The 22,227-nt window shown below is 37.0% G+C and overlaps 1 protein-coding gene across 2 annotated transcripts; it reads right to left on the minus strand.

The window, feature by feature from the left end:
• Positions 1-20,326: 20,326 nt before the first annotated feature.
• Positions 20,327-21,511, minus strand: LOC149141512 (uncharacterized). 2 transcript variants are annotated; one of them, XM_089449294.1, is made up of 4 exons: positions 21,354-21,511; positions 21,078-21,251; positions 20,874-20,940; positions 20,327-20,738 (listed from the first exon to the last, which is right to left on the minus strand). In XM_089449294.1, the coding sequence occupies exons 2-4, from the start codon at positions 21,245-21,247 to the stop codon at positions 20,640-20,642; spliced, it is 336 nt and encodes a 111-aa protein (XP_089305420.1). In that variant the 5' UTR covers positions 21,248-21,251; positions 21,354-21,511; the 3' UTR covers positions 20,327-20,639. The 2 variants fall into 2 exon arrangements, with proteins under 2 accessions (XP_089305420.1, XP_089305421.1); XM_089449295.1 differs by having other exon boundaries at positions 21,078-21,259; positions 21,354-21,498.
• Between the last annotated feature and the right edge of the window lie 716 nt (positions 21,512-22,227).

A 22,227-nucleotide genomic window follows, 5' to 3' on the forward strand; every position in this document is an offset into this window, starting at 1 on the left:
AGGACAGACTGTAGAGGAAATAGAAGTACATCATCCTGAACATGAGATTGAGCCTGAACCTACTGTGGACAGTGCTCAAGAGATTATCTCAGAAACCCTCTCTGAACTTGCCAAAGAAGCTGCCAAAAAGAGAAGAGAAGATAAAAAGAAACAAAAGCAAGACAAGGGAAAATCCATAGTTCAAGAAACTTATCAGACTCCAGAGCATTCTAGTGATGAAGAGAGAGATAGCCAGCCCTTAGCACAAAGGTTAGCTAAACTCCATGAGAAAATTGCCCTCTCCAAGAAAGTAAAAGTACAAAAACCAAGGAAAAAGGCACAAAGAGAAACACAGAGTGTTGCCACTGTAAGAAGGAGTAGCAGATTGCAGAATAAAGATAAAACCACAAGGACACTTTTCATTGATCTAAGCACACCTGAGAAGGGTGCTATAAAATCAGATTTTGAAGGTAGTCCACAACATGATGAAGCTACCCCTCCAAGGGAGGACAGTCCATTTCAGCAGGAGTTTGAAACAGAAATTGAGCATGCACACAGTCCAAGAAAATCACCAATGATTGATCCAGCGCAGCAAGAAGCATACAATTATTTTGAAACATTGGAGCAGACCACTGCTGGTCCAAGTAATATCCTACCTCATGAGCAGCAAATAGATGTACTCAAACAAGAGATCTTTGAACTTGAAGTGCTAAATCGCCACATTAGGCAGGAAAATGAGAAATTGAAGGAACAAGCAAACATTGACAAAATGCTTCATAATAACACCATGCTGCACCTAGCCGTCTGCAAAAAGAAAAGCAGTGAACTGAAGAAGAAATGTAGAAGGCTAAACAGAGCACTAATCAATTTGAAATTCAGATGCTTGTTCAAAAGACCAAAAGTCAATATCTCTACACAGAGGAAGAAGAGGAGGTTGGATGTCCTAGCAGAGGCATCCCAGCAGATGGATTGAGCTGTGTTTTCATTGCATGAGGACATGCAATACCCTCGTAGTGGGGGTATGTAGAGTCTCTACTTTACACCTACTTGTCTATCATTTCCCTCAGTTTTTCCTCAGCTTTTCTTCACTTTTGCCTCATTTTCACTGTAAAACCACCCAGATCATTACATTAGGTGTCATTAGGCATGATCAAGTAAGTTTTGCTAATGGGTGACTGTTTGTTTAGATTTTGACATACTTGCAGGAATTCCGCAGCTATCTGATGATCCCGCAGCTATCTGATGATCCTGCAGCCTTTTTGTTAAACGCAAGGTTCCACGTGTCAGTTTGCCAGATGAGCCACATGGGCACTTAGGTATCAACGTGCTCGAGGTTCCTGTCCCATTTTTCCAGCCATCCACGTCATCTTTACCCCTGGTCAAAGCTGGTCAAGTTACGGTCAACTAAAGGCTGTTTAACGGTGATTGTGAGCTGCTAGGTCACGTTAGCTTAAACGGTGACTTGTCCACGTTTTGCAGATGGTAGGGGACATGATCCAACATGGGATTCATTGCCCATGACGACAGAAGCACCAGCTCATCCACGCAGCCGTATGATATGTCCAGGAACCATAATTACGCATTACAGTTAGTTGTTTTTCAGTTAGTAGCTGTACGTGTTAGGCTATCCTAGAAATGCCTATAAATAGCTGCGTCTGCGTACGCTCAAGAGACTTTTTATCAGTTGTAATTTCTGAACTTGTGTTAATTTTAAGAGCGTTGTGAACTCTGTTTTTTTAGTGCTATTCTAGCACTCTGTTTTGTACACTTTTGCAAATGAAGGAATAGACATAGTGTTGTTTTGAAGCTTCCAGATCTCTGAGTTTTCTTGTGGCTGAATGAATAGAGGGCCCCTGTTCATCTTAGCCTCTGTAAAGTATTTTATGTTCAGTATTTACTTATTTTCTCATTCAGCATTCCTTTAAGCATGTATAGTTTCATTTATTTGATTTCTTTTCTTTCAAGCTGATCAGTATTACTTCTTTGCAGGTTTCTTTTAGCCCGGGATTTGTTTTTATGTGTGTGTGTTTGCTTTACAAACTAATGGTATTTGAAGTTGACAGATTCAAGTTGCTGCCTTTGTTTTTATAGCTGATTTTTAATCTTATTTCTCAAAGAGCTGCTAACACATGAATGATCTTCTATCATAAATTGTTATCTTTTAAGATCAGAATACCACTAACTTGCAGCTGGCTTTGAGTGCTTTTTAGACTATTCTTTCACTACTTTCTAATCATACTTTGCATAGTACATATGGCTGAAGTAGAGAGTTAGAAAGAGCAAAACGTTATCACTAGTCTTTAAAGCAGATTTTCTCATTTTTAATCACTTTTCTAATTCAACTTAAGCTACTTTCTTTCCGTGCTTTACACAGTACATGTGTTTGAAGCAGCGAGTTAGAGAGAGATAATCTTTATCTTTGGTTTTAAAAGTGACTTTCTTTTCTTTTATTTGCAGCTGCATGAATGGTGTCTAGTGCCATTGGAAGTGGTTATTTGCTTTCAAAGTTATTTCAAGATCTTTCAAGTCATTTATTTCTTTCAAGCATTTCCTTCCAAGCAAGTAGTTAAAAATCACTAATCACACACTCTCACCCATTTAGGATTCACACTACACACACACCATCACTCACTTGTTTATAAATCATCATTCCATCTTAGGAACATAATTAACCACAACAACACCCCCAACGATAAGAAAACTCTAAGAGGTTACTTAAGTACATATAGTACACCTTCACTTCATCAGCTTACGAGCCCCGGGTTGACAATTAATACTAGCAATTTAGACAACACTAAATTGACTAAACATCTGGTCTGGTAGTAGTGAGGTAGATGAGACTTCCTACAAGCTGTCTATACTTTGTTGCATCCTCAAATTCCTTTCCTTCAATAGATGTGATCTTCAAGTTTTGTTCCATTGGAGTAGAAAGAGGATTGCACTCTGTCATGCCAAATCTGTTTAACAAGTCTCCAATGTATTTCTTTTGAGAAAGAAATATGGATTTTGAATGTTGGGTTACTTCAATGCCAAGATAGTAATGAACATAGCCCAAATCAGTCATTTCAAAACTTTTTCCTAATTCTTTCTTTATGGATGCAATATAGCTTTCATTGTTCCCTATCATTAAAAGATCATCTACATATACCACAAGATATACAACTGTTTTGCCAACTTTCTTGACAAATAAAGTTGCATCATCAAGATCAAAATGTTTGAAGTTGAGTTTCAGAAGATGTTCAGTTAGTTTTTCATACCAGGCTCGTGGTGCTTGTTTGAGGCCATACAAGGACTTCACAAGTTTGCATACTTTATGTTCATGTCCTTTCACAGCAAATCCTTCAGGCTGGGACATAAAAACATTCTCTTTTAGATCTCCATTCAAGAATGCAGTTTTTACATCCATTTGATGGACTTTCCAACCGTTCTGGGCAGCTAGTGCAAAGAGTGTCCGGATGGTGGCCCATTTTGCTGTGGGGGAAAAAGTTTCCTCATAATCGACCCCTTCCTTCTGTGCAAAACCTTTTGCCACAAGCCTAGCTTTGTGCTTTTCAAGTGAGCCATCAGCTTTGTACTTGTTCTTGTAGACCCACTTGCAGCCAATTGGTTTGGTTCCAAATGGAGGATCAACCAGCTTCCAAGTGCCATTCTTTATGAGGGCATCATACTCCTTCTGCATCGCTTCTTTCCATTCATCATGAGAAGCAACTTCTTTGAAGGAAGTTGGTTCAAAATCTGTAGACAAGTTCAATTCACAATCATAAGTAACATCCATTTCAACAAGTGAATTAGAGTCATCTACATCACCTCCATCTTGTCGGTTTGTATTTCTGGTTCCTATTTTTCCAATTTCATCAGGATGAATACTTTCAAGTGTCTTTGTCAGCCACTTTGGGGGACCTTTCTGAGATGGTCCAGGCTGCTCTGTTGATTGAGTTGGGACTGAATCAAGATTGAGTCTCCCAATTCTATCAATTACATCACTTAAAGGATCATCCGGTGTTGGAGTTTCATGCAAGGGAGATTGTTCTTCAGAAGAAGATTCCATATGTTGATCTAGTATAGGAATCCCCCCTTCAAGATGTGGAATCTGATTCTCAAACTCTTGAAATGATTTCGTTTTTGTGAATCTATCCAAGCGATCAAGTTGCCGCTCAACAACACTATCAGATTTGGATGATTCAAGAAAAATGACATCTCTAGATACAACAAACTTTTTATTTACTTCATCATAGAGACGGTATGCTTTAGAGGTGTTTGAATACCCCAGGAAGATACACTTACGACTTCTAGCACCAAGTTTGTTTCTATGTACCTTTGGTATTAAAGCATAACAGGTGGAACCAAAAATCCTGAGATGTTTTACCGAAGGAACATGTCCATACCACAATTCATAAGGAGTCTTGTTTCTTATAGCACTAGATGGACATCTATTCTTTATATATGCAGCACATAGAACAGCATCAGCCCAAAACATTATCTTTACATTTTTGAAGAAAATCATGGATCGTACCATATTCAAGATTGTTCTATTCATTCTTTCTGCTACACCATTCTGTTGGGGATTATAAGGTACAGTTGTTTGATGTTTGATCCCATGTTGGCGAAGATAGTTTTCAAATTCATTTGATGTATATTCTTTTCCATTATCAGTGCGAATAGACCCAATATGAGATTGTGCATCATTTTCAATCCACTTATGAAAATTCTTGAATGTTTGAAAAGCATCAGATTTGTTCTTCAATAAATAAACCCAACACATTCTGGTGTAATCATCAATAAATGTCATGATATATTTATTTCCATTTGCAGAAGGAACAGGCATTGGACCACATAAATCTGAATGAATGAGTTCAAGCTTCCTATGTGCTCTTGAATGTGAATCATGAAAAGACTGTTTGCTATGCTTTCCTAGAATGCAAGCATCACATTGCTTATGTTTTCTAGGAATTGTAGGCAAACCAGCAACACCATTTTTCTTTAATAAGCGGAGACTGTCATAGTTTAAATGTCCAAATCTAGCATGCCATAATAAACTTGATGGAAGTGTACCTTCTTCATGATGAGAAATATATGAGAAATGTTGTGCATGAGCAGAAGTTCCTTGCAGTTTAAGAAGTCTTTCTTCTTCTATACCCCTCATGACAAGTGAGTGGTCAGATGCCTTTCTTACCTCAAGCTTTCCATCAAACATATGAATGGAGTGACCTTGCTGGCGGATGTGGACCAGGGACAGCAAGTTTCTCTTGAGCTGTGGGAGATATAGAACATGATCCAGAAGAAAGTCTGGAAGACCAGGCAGTTTAAGCCTGATTGTGCCAAGCCCTGATGGCTTGATTTTTGACTGATCTGCAAAGTATACTGCTCCATCAACATTGTCAGTGAAATCTTCAAAAAAATCTTTCCTATGAGTCATATGACAGGTTGCTCCTGAATCAAGCAACCAATCATTTTTCGAAGAAGCAAGTGAAGCATTAAACAAATCTTCATTTACTCCAATGTTACATTGTGCCTCAATATAGTGAGCGGATTCAGGTGCTTTACCTTTGTCTGTGTCATCAGTTTTACCTTTCTGCTGGTTTCTTCTCTGCTCAATTTTGTCCCATGGTAGCTTGCATGTAGAAGCATCATGTGATCCATTTCGTTTGCAGCAAATGCAATGCAGATCTGCCTTTTCTCCTTGAGAATGTCTGCCCCCCCTGCCTCTGAAGTATCTTCCTCTTCCTCTTCGTCCACCTCTTCCTCTTGTAGAATCTTAAGCAGGATGCTTTTCTTTATGAGCAAGGCAAACAGTCTCTTCAGAAGATTCAGGGACTGTTTTCTTTCCAAAGGCTTTCTCTCTTTCAGCAAACTTTTTCACAAGAGACTCAAAGGTTATGTCTTTAAAATTTCCATTTGCTTGTAAAGACTCAAGATAATTGGAGTAGGTAGGATAGAGTGCTTTGAGAAAGGCAATAAGAGAGATATCCAACTCAACCTTAGTGGATTTAATATCATGCATTATAGACTTTATTTCAGATGCAAGAGCAAGGGGATCATTATTTTTCAGTTCAAGAGTGAAGAGTTTAATCATGAGCTGAACAACTTCAAGTGCAGAATGTGAATCATAGAGTTCTTTCAGCTTTTGTAAAGCTTCAAAGGCAGTGGAATAGGATGAAATATGACGACTTACTTCTTCATTTACAGATGTTGCGATCAATGCATAGGCTTTGTTGTTCTTGTTTTCCCAAATGACAAGTTCTTTATCTGATGTAGGCTGCACAGGGTCTTTGTCTTCTTCTCCGACACACACTCCTTTCCACAACTCATTGTAGATGAGGGTGTGTTTTGCCATCCGAGACCATTCAGAATAGTTCTCCTTGCCAGTGAGAACTATTCCGACCATAGAGATGATTGAATGCATTCTGTAAAAAAAATGTCTCTCCTGATAAAAAAAAACTTTCCTTACGTAACAGCCTTCAAATCCCTCTAATGAAGCATCAGCATGATAACTTTTCAATGCAAAATTATCATTCAAAAGAAAACTGTGTAATAAATTGCGTAATATCAAACACTTTGATTGATATATATAAATACTTTGAAGAACAACGCAATACTCTGAAAGATAAATAAACCCTTTGAAAATTGCACAATACTTTGACTGCTTTGAAAGACTGCTTACATAAACTGCGCAATACTTGACTCACAGCATTACCATTCGCACATTCACACTCATATCCTTGCGGTCGTGAGTGATGACAAACAGAATCCGAACTGCTCTCAAATAATAAATGATGAAAAAACTGCTCTCAAATAAATTACAGTGCTCTCATGTCGCCATATTTTTAAATTGGCTATCTAATAAGACATTTACTACTGAGCCTTTCGAAAACCATCTACGAATGCCACTTCTATTCATTTCACAAGTCTTGCAATATGAATCTGGTGCAAAAGTTTCCGAGTATATGAAACATTATTTATAACAAGATGCAACGTGGACTAAATAAGCTATGCTAAAATGTTATGAAACTTATAAATGCTTTCCATGTCCAGTCCATGTGAGCTATTTTGCATCAACCATCTATGATTATATGAAATTCTCTAGAGCCGGAACCTTCAGCCACGCAAATTTCTAAAATGTGGAGCCTCTGAAACCAAAGTAGGATCCCTCCACATCATAAAACTTGATATAAAAGCGTGACTTGTCCACTGATATACCAGCGTGACTTGTCCACTGATAGTTTGGACTCCAAAATGTCTGCAATCGCTGTACTCAACTTCCCATTCACGCCTTGCCCAAGCCCTCCAATGGAAGCAGGTTGTCCGGGTTCGGACAGATCGATTAGGGTTTTGTGTTCTTTCGAAACCAGAGAAATATAAAGGTTCAAAACACGGCCCCCGGGATCGATCCTCTAACCAGGATAAACGGGTATATCCGTGGTCTATTCTTCTTTCATCGCAGACTTCTCCGGCGAATGGAAAAGAAAGGAACCGGTGGAGGCTATTTCCTCAAATCCTACAATGTCCTCCGAGTAAGGAAGGTGTTAGGAATTATGGCCCATGTAGCATGAAGTGCTATTCATTCATTGCCCTCCCCTATGGAGCGCTACCACTCTGCGGAAGATTGTATGCTGCCTTCATCTCTAAAGGAAGGAGAACGCGTTTCAGCTTGAGCTTTAGTGAATAACATATGGGTTTGCCTGCCACAGGTGAAGGGTAGGCGTTGTCACGCAGAGGAACGCTGGAACGATTTTGGACAGAGCAGGTGTGGCAGATTCAGGTCAGAGACAAGCGTTGTCACGCAGAGGAACGTTGGAACGATTTTGGACAGAGCAGGTGTGGCAGATTGACATAGCCGTTTGAGGACAGAGCGCTGGCAGAGGCAGAGGCGTTAACCAACGAATGCAATTACACTAGAGGAGAGAGCGCTGGCAGAGGCAGAGGAGTTACAAGGCACGCCAGAAAAAGGGACCTGGGACCTGTGCTCTGATACCATGTCAGGCCAGGGTAACTCCAGAATGAGCAGAAGAAAACTGATCTGTTATTTCATTAGAGAACTATTGTTTATATACAAAAAGGAGACGGAACAGTTCATCTTCTTGATGACTGTTCACGTTCCAGTTTACCCAACCGCCTTCGGATTAGGTGTGAACATGATCTGGAACATCCTACATGGCACCCAGATCCACAAAATATCTCGCAATCGGAGACTTGAAAGACTACTCATTCGAGTAGCATTTTTGTTTCTTCCTTCAATTATGGTGATCATCCCTACTCACAGTAGAAGAAATATAAATATAAATTCTAATAAGTTAGCCGATCATCAATGCGTCTCATCAGATTCAGGGATCTCCTCCTCATGGGAATCCTTTGAAGACTCCCCCTCAAGCATGAATTTTGGACCATTACTAAGTAGGACAAATCTCCTGGATCGATGTTTTTCCATATTATGCTTTCATGTTCTTTGTTTATATCTCTCAGTTTGTAATTGGCCTATGTGGCATAGTTTTAGCTTTTGGTTTTTAGTTTTATATCAACAAGTAGAAATATGTCCTCTACTCTTTTGAAAAAATGAGATTTTAGGTCTACTTTGGTTCCAGTGACAAACCAACCCAAAACTCTATGACTTAATATATACTTCATATTTTAGACAATACAAATTATTTATCTGCCCACCCCAAAAAAACAATATTTAAATTTAATTATAGAAAAGGAACTTAATATTAAGCAATTTAATTTCAATTCTTAAGTTTTCAATAAAATACATTACAATTCTAAATATTTTAAATTATTTTTCTACTAAATCACATATTTATAAAGCATTTTCTATATTATTCAATATTATCTTTCCAAAATCTTCTTTAAATCATTTTTCTATCAATTAAATGCTTTAAAACCAATTTTCCATTAAACCTATTCTTTATATTCTTTAATTATATTTTTTAATAGATTTTTCCATTCATAATTCATTCATTTCAAATAAAATACTATAATTCGTTTAAACATAAAATTTAATTAAAAGCTATCATTGTGGTTGAGTGCAAAGGTTCCATGTTTCGAATCTCACAGAGGCCATTTTCCTTTGCACTTGCAGATATGCTACCTAGAGGTTGTGTTTTAGATTCACCAACTTGTTATCAGATCTTTGTCAAGCTCCCCTCTAGGCAATCACTACTCATTAGAGTTTGCTCTTCAGATTTGGTTCCAGATCTCAGGCTTTATTTATATCTTCGAGTGAGTATTCCCTCAGGCATGTAATGACTGTTTTTTCAAGGTAAGCTATTAGATGATGTTGATCCTCTCTCAATTTACAACTTTGGTAAAGATGCCATTGTTTTCATGGTTCTTCATCTACGAGTGGGGACTAGAGGTAATCCTTCCTCCTCTTAGACTTTATCTTATAAATATGTTGTTCATGCTTGACCCACCGCGAAGGCAGATCAGGCCCAGACGGCTCTTGGGACATCTTTTGGTGGAAACTTTTGAGGAAGATCCCTCCCTAGAAATATCTCACTCATATATGGAAGATCTTCATCAGTTGTATTTAGAGGTAACCTTAATCTGTTGTTTTAATGGCTTTTGGCCCCACACAATCAATATCTATCAATGGATCCATATTATATGGACTAAGGATTGCAAGGCTATTTTATGCTCAAAACGGTTCTTCATTGTGTTATTTGAGGAACTAGAGGATTATCATAAAGTTTTATCTAAAGGGCCCTGATTTTTGGGCAATGTTCGATTGTTTTTAACCCCTTAGTTCCTATATTTTGACCAATCCATAGTTGTCATTGCGAAGAGTCCAATATGGGTTAGTCTTCCTAATCTTCCAGCTCACTAGTGGCACTACGCAATCTTTCAGAGCATTAGAGATTCTCTAGGTTGTTACCTTACTGTTGAAGCTTCTAGTGGGAAGCTTGGGGTCTACACCTATGGAAGAATTGAGTAGAAATCGATATCAATAAAGGGTTGTCAAACTAAATTAATTTAAAAATCAATGATTTTCACTAGACCCAGTTTATGGACTATGAGAATAATACTCTTCGTTGTTGACTATGTCATCAAACATGCCACTTATAGAATTATTATCTGGTGTTTAATTCTCAATAGAAGCAAAACATCTATAATTCCAAATATAAAATTTGAAAGCCTTGCAACCCTCTTCCTATGGAGGGCAAGGCCTCCTCTACGTCGAGCAAGGACATGAAGAAGTTGATGATGAAATCCACCCAGGGGACAAGGTCCAAGACTAAAGGCCTCAAACATCTCCTGTGGCTTCTAGCATGGACCATGTCCCTTCAGTAAGCACAAAGATATTGAATAGTAATGCTTCTTTGTGTATATTGGAACAAGCTCATGATTCGACTTCTTTAGAATCTGATAAGAAATATCTTTCAGTTAGCAATGATAAATTGCAGATTGCTTTGATGAAACAGCCTTCAAAAGGTTGGGTTAAGGTTTGGAAAAAAAAAATTGCCTAGAAGATTAGCTCCAATTTGAGTAATTCTCATCTCTAGTTATTTCTTATGTCCCTTTACATCTACTTTGTTATTCTTAATACCATTCATCTCTACTTTGATACCATTAATATAAAATCAATTGTGCCAAAACATGAAGAACCAAAAAAAAACAAAAACTAATCTAATTTTAATAAAAAAAACAACTAAAACTCATTTAGTTTCAAACTTCTATTTTATAAATAAAGCACATTATAAATATAACTCTCTAAATTAGTTTCGTAGTAAACCACATACTCCTAAAACATTTTTATTTTTTCATAATCTCTCTCGAATATATTTTTATATAAAAATAATTTTTCCATTTAACCGATTCTTTAAATATTTACTTATATTTATTTAATTTCTTGTTACTTCCCTCCATATGATTTACTCTTTCATATCATAACATTTTTTCAAAACAATCTTATTATTAATCAATCTATATGCATTATTAATCAATTTAAAATGCAATATTATCTTATATACAAACTCTTACATTTAATAATATTGTAAAACTTATGTTCATTATCAATATAACTTTTAAAAAAATAAGTTTTGCAATGTATAAAAAAGGCATTGTCTACCAAGGTCACAAATTCATCCAGAAAGTTATTTTTCACAAAAATCAGATGATTTTTTTTCAAAAAATATGACCATACGAGTTTGAATCGTTTTTTGATGGTGGGAATGGATTTGACACCATCAAACCCCCCTAGGGCACCCAAAATCCTGAAGCTTAACAACTATAACCTAGATTTCTCAAACTTCCTGCCGAATTTTGGTAGAATTTCCACTATTTTCTAGGCAAAATTGTGGCCTAGTTAAACTACTCTAAAAAATGATAAAATGGCATTCTGACACAAGATCATTGAATATTAAAAGCCCTTAAAATATTAAGAATAGTAAATAAATAAAATTATTAACAACAATCAATGTACATTGTAATGATTGAGTTAGGCATATAACATAGAAGGGACAAATTGTCAATAATTAATACATTGTGATAATAGTAGTAAGAGTAATTATAACCATTCCTCGAATGGGATGTTAAGAAATGGGCCTGGTGGGGGCACATGGACATCTTCCCATTAAGATCTCATGGTGGTGGATGTGACAATGAATCCTTTAGTGATATTAACTCAACATCACATCTTAACCAGGAGTATTATGCACATAAGGTTTTTGTGTTGGCTTGATATAGTATTATGTGGTGGACTTCGTGGGGATTGATATTGTATTTATGATGGTGGGATTTGGATACCAAGCATCGTCAATGAGCTCATTCTCTTTTCTCGCTCACAATAACATTTATAATTTGCTAAATGGGTTGCTCAACTTAGATGGAAATGAAAATTGGCATCGGCTAGGAGTTGTTTCAAGGTACAACAATGAGTAGAGTAATGAATTGACATTCATGGATCTCGATTCCCACATTCCAAGGTCATTGTAGTCATTGTCCTCCAAGGATTTTAAATTTTCTTTTCTTCCTAGTCAGTTGGATTTGTTTCACTATTTCTTCTGGCACTAGATATCATCACTTGCACGTCTCCCAGAGAGTTTTATGTTAATTTCCCTCTTCCTTGTGATTTTCATCCACTAGTAATATTTTTTTTCCCTACTGTTGTTGTGATCATCCTCTCATTGGAAACCCTTGCCTTCACCTTAGCACATTCTCTCTTCCATTCATATTTCTCCAATTTTTCTTTATCTCTATCTCTCCATTTCTCCTTTCCTACTCAAGTCATTGACCCTTGTCCTTAGTTTTCTCTTCACAGGTTACTCCTTTGCACATGGGTCCTTTGTTGACTTCTTGGTTTTCGGTTTTGATGCCTCGAAAACATGCGCATAGTCAAAGAGAAGAAACATATTACTGAGGGCAAGGTAGGTCTCAAGCTCAACAAAGGATGTAAATCTTACACGAGGCTTTATCACTTTCACACTCCCCAAACCATTCAAGATGAGATAGCAAAAGAAAAGTGAGAAATTACAGGTGACACAAGAAGCCTAATGGATACCAAGGTGACTAGTGAGATTGTTGATTGGGTGCTAGATATTAGGCACACCCGCGATCACTTTGGTCAATACATAGTGAATATTTATTAGCATTTGAAAACCTTGCTAGGCAAGGCCTTGCTAAACCGAAATGAAGTCGAGGAAATCCTCCTAATGTTAGATGAGCTTCAGCTTGGACAATCATTTGCAATGCATTGAAACTCATTTAAGCCTACCTCTCGATCCAAGATGTTTGCCAAGAAGCAACAAAGAGCCAATTGTTGTGGAAGAATCAGACTCTCCCAACACTGAATGACAATACTTATTACTTTTTCTTACGTTTGTTGTGACAGTTTTTGTTTTCTTGTTTAAAGTTAAAATCCTCTCATTGAGGAACTCATGCCTTCTCCTTAGCCCATTCTCTCTTCCATTCATATTTCTCCACTTTTTCTATATCTCTAGCTCTCCATTTCTCCTTTCCTTCTCAAGCCACCACCCCTTGTCCTTAGTTCTCTCTTCATAGGTTACTCCTCTGCACATGGATCCTTTGTCGACTTCTTGGTTTTCAGCCTTGATGCATCGACAACATGCACATAATCAAAGAGGAGCAACATATTGCCGAGGATAAGGTAGGTCTCAAGTTCAACTAAGGATGTAATCTTATATGAGGCTTCATCGCTTTCACACTCCTCAACCCATTCAAGATGAGATAGAAAATGAAAAGTGAGAAATTACAGGGGATGCAAGAAGCCCAATCGATACCAAGGTGGCTAGTGAGGTTGTCGATTAGGTGCTAGATACTAGGCACACCCATGATCTCTTTAATCAATATACAATGGATATTTATTAGCATTTAAAAACCTTTCTAGGTAAGGTCTTTCTAAATCAAAATGAAGCTGAGGAAATCCTCCTAATGCTAGATAAGCTTCAGCTTGGACAAGCATTTGCAATGCATTAAAACTCGTTTAAGCCTACCCCTAGATCCAGGACGTTTTCCAGGATGAAACAAAGAGCCAATTGTTGTGGAAGAATCAGACTCTCCTAACACTAAATGACTACTTATTACTTTTTCTTATGTTTGTTATGTTAGTTTTTTTATTTCTTGTTTAAAGTTCAAATCCTCTCACTAGGGAACTCTTGCCTTCTCCTTAGCTCATTCTCTCTTCCATTCATATTTCTCCATATTTTCTCTATCTCTAGCTCTCCATTGCTCCTTGCCTACTCAAGCCACTGCCCCTTGTCCTTAGTTCTCTCTTCACAGGTTACTCCTTTGCACATGGGTCCTTTGTCGGCTTCTTGGATTTCGGTCTTGATGCCTTAACAACATGCACATAGTCAAAGACAAGAAACATATTACAGAGGGTAAGGCAGGTATCAAGCTCAACAAAGGACGCAATCCTATATGAAGCTTTATTGCTTTCACACTCCTTAGCCCATTCAAGATGAGATAGCAAAAGAAAAGCGAGAAATTGTAGGTGACAAAAGAAGCCCGACGGATACCAAGTTGGCTAGTGAGATTGTTGATTGGGTGTTAGATACTTGGCACGCTCACGATTGCTTTAGTCAGTACACAGTGGATATTTATTAGCATTTGAAAACCTCACTAGGTAAGGTCTTTCTAAATCGAAATGGAGCTGAGGAAATCCGCCTAATGCTAGATGAGCTTAACTTGGACAGATATTTGATATGCATTGAAACTCATTTATGCCTACTTTTCGATCAGGTTGTTTTCCAGGAAGCAACAAAGAGCCAATTATTGTGGAAGAAGCAGATTCTTCCAACATTGAATGACAATACTTATTACTTTTCATTATGTTGTTATGCTAGTTTTTTATTTCCCTGTTTAAAGTTAAAATAGACTACTATGTACTTTTGGACAAAATCTATGTATTTTTTATGATCCTAGTTTCCCTTAATTTGTGGATGCTAAAAAACCTATGGTGCTCTACTTTCCTAAGCTATAGACCATGGAAAAATACATTTATCCATAAAAATTTAAGAAATGAATCGAATTTAGCTTTAAAATATAACTACATTTTTATAATTTTTTAATTTTTTAACATATTTTACTCTCTTGTCTTATAATTTTCTTCAAAATAATTTTATTATTCAATTTAATATATACCACTAATCAATCTAAAATGCAATATTCTATTACATTAAATCTTTTATATTTAACAATATTATAAGTCCATACACATTTTATTTGGTATTGAGGAATGGACAATTGGGCCAGTCTCTTACTATCAAGACATATAGGATAAGGATTGATTCCCACTGCTACCACTATAACCTCTAGATAAATGCAACTCACACCTAAACTTGGAAGATTTAAACTTGAAACTTCTTAAAATAGAATACTTCATTTTCACAATAATCATCAATTCACTTGAGAACAACAAATACATATACATAATCCCCATAATTTTTAAAAATTAAATTTCAATCCTATACAATATCTTAATTTAAATAAAATAATATATTAACATTAAACTTAAAAACATTAAATTAAAAAATACTAACAAGAAGCATGCAACATTTTTATTATGAAATTAAAAAATAACTCGTTAAGAATTACTGCATTGCGGTAATAAAGATATTCACCATGCATCTTAATTATTAAAATATAAGTGTATAAAATTTTGTTTTAAATATCCAAAGTCTTCACATTTTAATTATTAAAATATAAGTGTATAAAATTTTGTTTTAAATAATGCTTTCACTATATTAGATATCATTTTTGGGATTCAACTGTGTTAAGTAAGTCATTCACTTATGACCATTTCCATGAGAGGTAGTCGTAACTGACTAATTTCTCATGATTTTTGAATAGTTCACTTAGCATTCATTGCATCGGGTGATGCTCACAAGGGTGAAGAAGTGGGATTGAAACTAGTGAAATGAATCACATTGCGTCAATCATCACTTTCGGGGCTTGCACACGGTAACTAGGTGTCAGGCGGAAAGAGTCGATAGTGCGGACACAACCAACCTCCCTAGGAGCCTAAGACTCTCTAGTGACAAACAAGACAAATAAGAGCAATCCTTCTCTAAACATGCATTTACTATATAAGAAATCAAGTATTTAGATCCTACCTGTAATCCAACGCTGTTGTAGTAGTCCAGCCTCATTGATCCGGATGAGCTCCTCCTTCACTTCGAAACCTGCATTCACTAACAATCAAACGATTAAATAGCACTTGATAATCTCATAAAATAAAACATGTTTAACACATAGACCAAGGAGTACATGAAATAACTCATAAATAACAAGTTATTGAGAAGAATGGACTCATTTGCATTAATAGGAAACAAAAGGAACAATTACAACCTGAACCTTGGTGTTGTGCAAGTCCCTCCCAGGGTCCATCAAGAGTTCTCCTTTACTTTGACAAAGCTCACCCACTTCCAAATAGAACAAGCAAAGATGGCAATCTCTCCTCACAAGCTTCTAAATGGGAGTCCTAATTCCAGCAGCATCTACCCTTAGAAATGTTTAGCTTCCAACCTCCCCTCCTTCTGGCCCAATGCCTGTATTTATAGTGGTCTAGAGGAAGTTACTCAGGTCCACCATCAATGGGATAATCCCCTCTTTGGATGGGATAGCTCCCTCATTGATGGGATAAGTTCCTCTTTGGTAGGGGTACATGAACCATCTGGAGGCGCTCAATACACGTCGAACAACCTTCTAGAATGCTCTAGAAATGACCACAAGTAACTTTTTAAAGATGAAACTTGCGCATTTTGACCTTTAAAGGGGTACGCACCTGCCCCTTTACATACAGAGCGTACAAGTACGCAGCTTTTGTGAACATTAGGTGCGTATCCGCAGGTAAGGTTGAGAGAACCTGCGTACCCAGAGATAAATACATTTACAAAGACTTTCTCTCTTTTTGGAGTTTGACATGGAGAGCAGAGGCATAAGACTTGCCCAGGAGGATAGCATGACTGTTGATAGAGCCATACTAACTGTAAATAGTCATGGTGACATTTTTTAGTGTAACACTAGGACTTCTCGGGAGGTCACCCATCCCAGATTGCCTCTGGCTCAAGCGGGCTTAACTGTGGAGTTTTCCCCACAACCAAGCCCATTTAGCTTGCTACCCCATTTGCAAAACCTTAGTAAGTATTATGCCTCATGAACCATTCAAGAAGAGATCCATTCACTCTTTTTGAATTTAAGTATGGGGGTTTACGCAGTGCATTATATTAGATATCATTTTTTGGATTCAACTGTGTTAAGTAAGTCATTCACGTATGACCATTTCCATGAGAGGCAGTCGTCACTGACTAATTTCTCATGATTTTTGAATAGTTCACTTAGCACTCATTGCATCGAGTGATGCTCATAGGGGTGAAGAAGTGGAATTGAAACTAGTGAAATGAATCACATTGTGTCAATCATCACTTCCGTTTCGAATAGTTCACTTAGCACTCATTACATCGGGTGATGCTCACAAGGGTGAAGGAATGGGATTGAAACCAGTGAAATGAATCACATTGAATCAATCATCACTTCCAGGGCTTGCACCCAGTAACCAGGACTTCTCGGGAGGTCACCCATCCCATATCGCCTCTAGCTCAAGCACGCTTAATTGTGGAGTTTTCCCCACAACCAAGCCCATTTAGCTTGCTACCCCATTTGCAAAACCTTAGCAAGTATTATGCCTCGTGAACCATTCAAGAAGATATCCTTCACTCTTTTTGAATTTAAGTATGGGGGTTTACGCAGTGTATTATATTAGATATCATTTTTGGGATTCAACTGCGTTAAGTAAATCATTCACATATAACCATTTCCATGACAGGTAGCCATAACTGATTAATTTCTCATGATTTTTGAATAGTTCACTTAGCACTCATTGTATCGGGTGATGCTCACAGGGGTGAAGAAGTGGGATTGAAACTAGTGAAATGAATCACATTGCGTCAATCATCACTTCCGAGGCTTGCACCCGGTAACCAAGGCTTCTCGGGAGGTCAACCATCTCAAACCGCCTTTGGCTCAAGCGCACTTAACTGTGGAGTTTTCCCCACAACCAAGCCCATTTAGCTTGCTACCCCATTTGCAAAACCTTAGCAAGTATTATGCCTCATGAACCATTCAAGAAGAGATCCCTTCACTCTTTTTGAATTTAATTATGGGGTTTTACGCAGTGCATTATACTAGATATCATTTTTGGGATTCATCTGCGTTAAGTAAGTCATTCGCATATGACCATTTCCATGAGAGGTAATTGTAACTGACTAATTTATCATGCTTTTTGAATAGTTCACTTAGCACTCATTGCATTGGGTGATGCTCACAGGGGTGAGGAAGTGAGATTGAAACTAGTGAAATGAATCACATTGCGTCAATCATCACTTCCAAGGCTTGCACTCGGTAACGAGGGCTTCCCGAGAGGTCAGCGATCCTAGATCGCCTCTGGCTCAAGCGCACTTAATTGTGGAGTTTTCCCCACAACCAAGCCCATTTAGCTTGCTACCCCATTTGCAAAACCTTAGCAAGTATTGTGCCTCATGAACCATTCAAGAAGAGATCCCTTCACTCTTTTTGAATTTAAGTATGGGAGTTTACGCAGTGCATTATATTAGATATCATTTTTGGGATTCAACTGCGTTAAGTAAGTCATTCATGTATGACCACTCCCATGAGAGGTAGTCGTAACTAACTAATTTCTCATGATTTTTGAATAGTTCACTTAGCACTCATTGCATCAGGTGATACTCACAGGGGTGAAGAAGTGGGATTGAAACTAGTGAAATGAATCACGTTGCGTCAATCATCACTTCCGGGGCTTGCACCTGGTAACCAGGGCTTCTCGGGAGGTTACCCATCCCAGATCGCCTCTGGCTCAAGCGCGCTTAACTGTGGAGTTTTCCCCACAACCAAGCCATAGTTAAGTGTGCTTGAGTCAAAGGCGATCTGGGATGGGTGACCTCTCAGGAAGTCCTGGTTACCGGATGCAAGCCCTAGAAGTGATGATTGAAAAAATGTGATTCATTTCACTAGTTTCAATCCCACTTCTTCACCCCTCACCCGATGCAATGAGTGCTAAGTGAACTATTCAAAAATCATGAAAAATTAGTCAGTTACGACTACCTCTCATGGAAATGGTCATACGTGAATGACTTACTTAACGCAGTTGAATACCAAAAATGATATCTAATATAATGCACTGCATAAACCCCCATACTTAAATTCGAAAAGAGTGAAGGGATCTCTTCTTGAATGGTTCATGAGGCACAATACTTGCTAAGGTTTTGCAAATGGAGTAGCAAGCTAAATGGACTCGTTTGTGAGGGAAACTCCACAGTTAAGCGCGCTTGAGCCAAAGGCGATCTGGGATGGGTGACCTCCCGGGAAGTCCTGGTTATCGGGTGCAAGCCCCAGAAGTTATGATTGACGCAATATGATTCATTTCACTAGTTTCAATCACACTTCTTCACCCCACCGGATGCAATGAGTGCTAAGTGATTGACGCAATATGATTCATTTCACTAGTTTCAATCCCACTTCTTCACCCCACCGGATGCAATGAGTGCTAAGTGAACTATTCAAAAATCATGAAAAATTATTCAATTAACACCCGATGCAATGAGTGCTAAGTGAACTATTCAAAAATCATGAGAAATTAGTCAGTTTACTATACGTGGATGACTTACTTAACACAGTTGAATCCCAAAAATGATATCTAATATCACCGGATGCAATGAGTGCTAAGTGAACTATTCAAAAATCATGAGAAATTAGCACTTGAATCCCAAAAATGATATCTAATATAATACACTACATAAACCCATACTTAAATACTTTCACTATATTACATTAATATTTATATTTATTTTTTTAAGTTTTTATTTTATTTTTATGAAATTTAACTTAGTCAAAATGTTAACAACATCCATTAAACTAAGTAACTCTTCTCAACGCAATTATTATCAATTTATTTTTTAATATAAATAAATAATCTAACTAACTTAAAAAACAGAATCTTAAACCTTTACTCCAAACAGGTTTCCAACCATCCTTCGACTCTTAAGGGAGTTGTTGACTGTGACCAAAAAAAAGAAGAGAGAGAAAGCAGTACGCAATTATTATCAATTATTCTTTTAATATAAATAAATAATCTAACCATCTAAAAAAGACAGAATCTTAGACCTTTGCTCCAAACAGGTTTCCAACCATCCTTTGACTCTTAAGGGAGTTGTTGACTGTTTGACAAAAAAAAATAAGCGGTCTGTGGTCGTTGGATTGCAATAATTGTTTTTTAAATAAAAATACATACACCATATTTGTATCGCCAATTTTTGAAAAAAAAACCATACCCCATATTCATAAACACATTTATGAACCAATAAACTATGCCAAAGTGAGCGCTCGGTCCTCTCTTTACTTAATTAAAGTTAACTCAGAAGACAGGATTAATGTTAAATATAAAGTGCTTTTTTTGTAAATATCTATGAGGGTATTAATTTACAGAATATTTATAACATGTCAATTTTTAATCGAGTTATCCTCGTGGACTATGTTAAATATAAAGATAAATTAAGTTATATAATTACATTAAGAAAAAAAAATTAAACGATTTAACTAATTTTTATCATTAGTTATGGCAATTTTTAATCAAAGTTATCTTCGTGGGCTATGTTAAATATAAAGATTAAGTTATATAATTACATGAAAAAAAAATTAAACGATTTACTAATTTAAATCATAAGTTAAAAAATATAATATTTTGATGAAAGGAAAAAATTAAAATTAATATGAGATTTAAACAATTTACATCATTAAAATTAATGGTTTGAAAAAAAAATAGAAATAAAAAGTTAAAATACAGTTTAGCATATAGAAAATAAAAGAAATGACGCGAAGCTTAATTTCTGGAATTTTTTTTTCTCAGAAACGATTGTCCAACAAATGTAATTCTTCACATAATTCTGGTAGGAATTGAAAAATCTAAAGATTCTTTTATACCGGAATAAACAAGAAAACGAGAGCTTGTCAAACCAGAAAACCATCGACCTAGGGTAAACAAAGATTTTGCACCAGGCTTTCTGATAGTTCCCATGGCCCATTTTCTTCAGTGTCTTTACAATAATGCATTAAGAAATTTAACAATTCCACACATGAATTGTGAATCGTTATAACCTGCAACGCCACGAAGAATTGTGGCGGAATTCCCCCCCCTACTCCACGTCCAGGGGATCGTCCAGGGGATCATACATCGGGCGTGCTTCCTTTAGATGCTCGAGCTCGCTGTTGCTCAGAGGAGGAGGAAGTAAAGCCTGCACCAATAATAAAAGCACAGTAAAGATTTATTAAGCGGAAATAAAATAAAATAAAGACAGCTGCAACACATCAAAGCATCCGGACTGAAACAAATCAAGGCGTCCGGACAAAAATTTGAGACTAATTCTGACCATATAAACGAAGGGATCGGATCTTCCACCACTCCCAAAGCGTTTAACTTTATTTTGCTTCACAAGCCTGCAAAAAAAATACATCTAACACTAAGAAATTGATATATCGCCGCATTTGTTCGAATCTTTAACCCTGAAAGGGTGGAAAGGAAAAAAAAAAAAAAAAAATCTTAAAAAAATTGCAAATATACGGCTTCCTCTTACATTCTAAGTGCTTTGCTCGTATCCGGATCATCGCCTAAGGCGTTTCGGACGCTTCTCTCAGAACCGGTGGTTTGGTCCAGAAGAAACTTCTGTATTTCCGTGCAACGAAGCTTAAGTCGACTTCTTCCGGCATCTCTGTCCTCTTTCTGCTTCGTTCGGCGGCTCGCCATGTCTCTGAAAACCTCCCAGCAAAATGAACCCAAAATACGAGATCAATCGTCACCGTTCATTGAAAAACACTAAATTTCACAAAAGAGAGGGTTTGCTCTGTCATACCTTTTAATAGTCAGTCTGCAGAGTATGGGCGATGCCGCTGTGTACAGCACCGCGTGACCACAGATCGAATCTCGGGATGTTCCTTTTCAATTCTCTCCGTAGAGGCAGCTCAAGGTATAGAAGACAGCATTGTATCATTCAGATGATTGTGTACATATATCATAGAGCATGGCGGATGACTTCCGGGCTCGCGTGTACTTTTTCACTGATTTACCGTCCCAATTAACGGAAAACTTTAATTACGGTTTTTACGGCGAGGCCTTAAACATTGATTACCCTGATTTATGTGGTAAAAAATATTTATTTTATTTGACTTTAATTTGGAGGCAAACAAAAGTAATAACTAGTATCTCTGTAATGAACTAGTATCTCTGTAATGGGCTCATGGGAATGTTGAAATGAACCTGGAAAGAGGAATAAGAGGAGGAAAGAAATAATGATCAGAGTTGTATTACTATATTGTTTGTGATTTATTTTGATGTTTTTAGAGTGTAAAATTTGAAGGAATCAATTTGATCATTTTTATAAGTGGCACTCAGTTTAGTAAATTGGGGCCTGAAATTTTTCGGGAGTGTTTGAAGTATCAAATGACATTTTTTTGGGTAAAATTTTGTGGCTTTAGCACTACACATGTTTTCCTATTTTACAGGTATAGACTTTTATAGCAACGCAAGAATCCCATGATTCCTATTTTCACAATATGATGTCACCTCAACCCCCATAATTCATGGAAAATGGGCTAGCCACCTAGTTATGATGAAAAAGACTCTAGAAAAGTCAATATTGTAACTTTGGTTAAAAGTTGAGGTTTTCAAACCTAACCACCAGTACACTATTGGGTTGTGCTATAATTTTCACAATAGGATGTCACCTC

The sequence above is a fragment of the Pinus tabuliformis genome, chromosome X, assembly GCF_031772625.1.
Source record: "Pinus tabuliformis cultivar Carrire ecotype Pingquan chromosome X, CPIR1, whole genome shotgun sequence".
Classification (NCBI taxonomy): Eukaryota; Viridiplantae; Streptophyta; class Pinopsida; order Pinales; family Pinaceae; genus Pinus; species Pinus tabuliformis.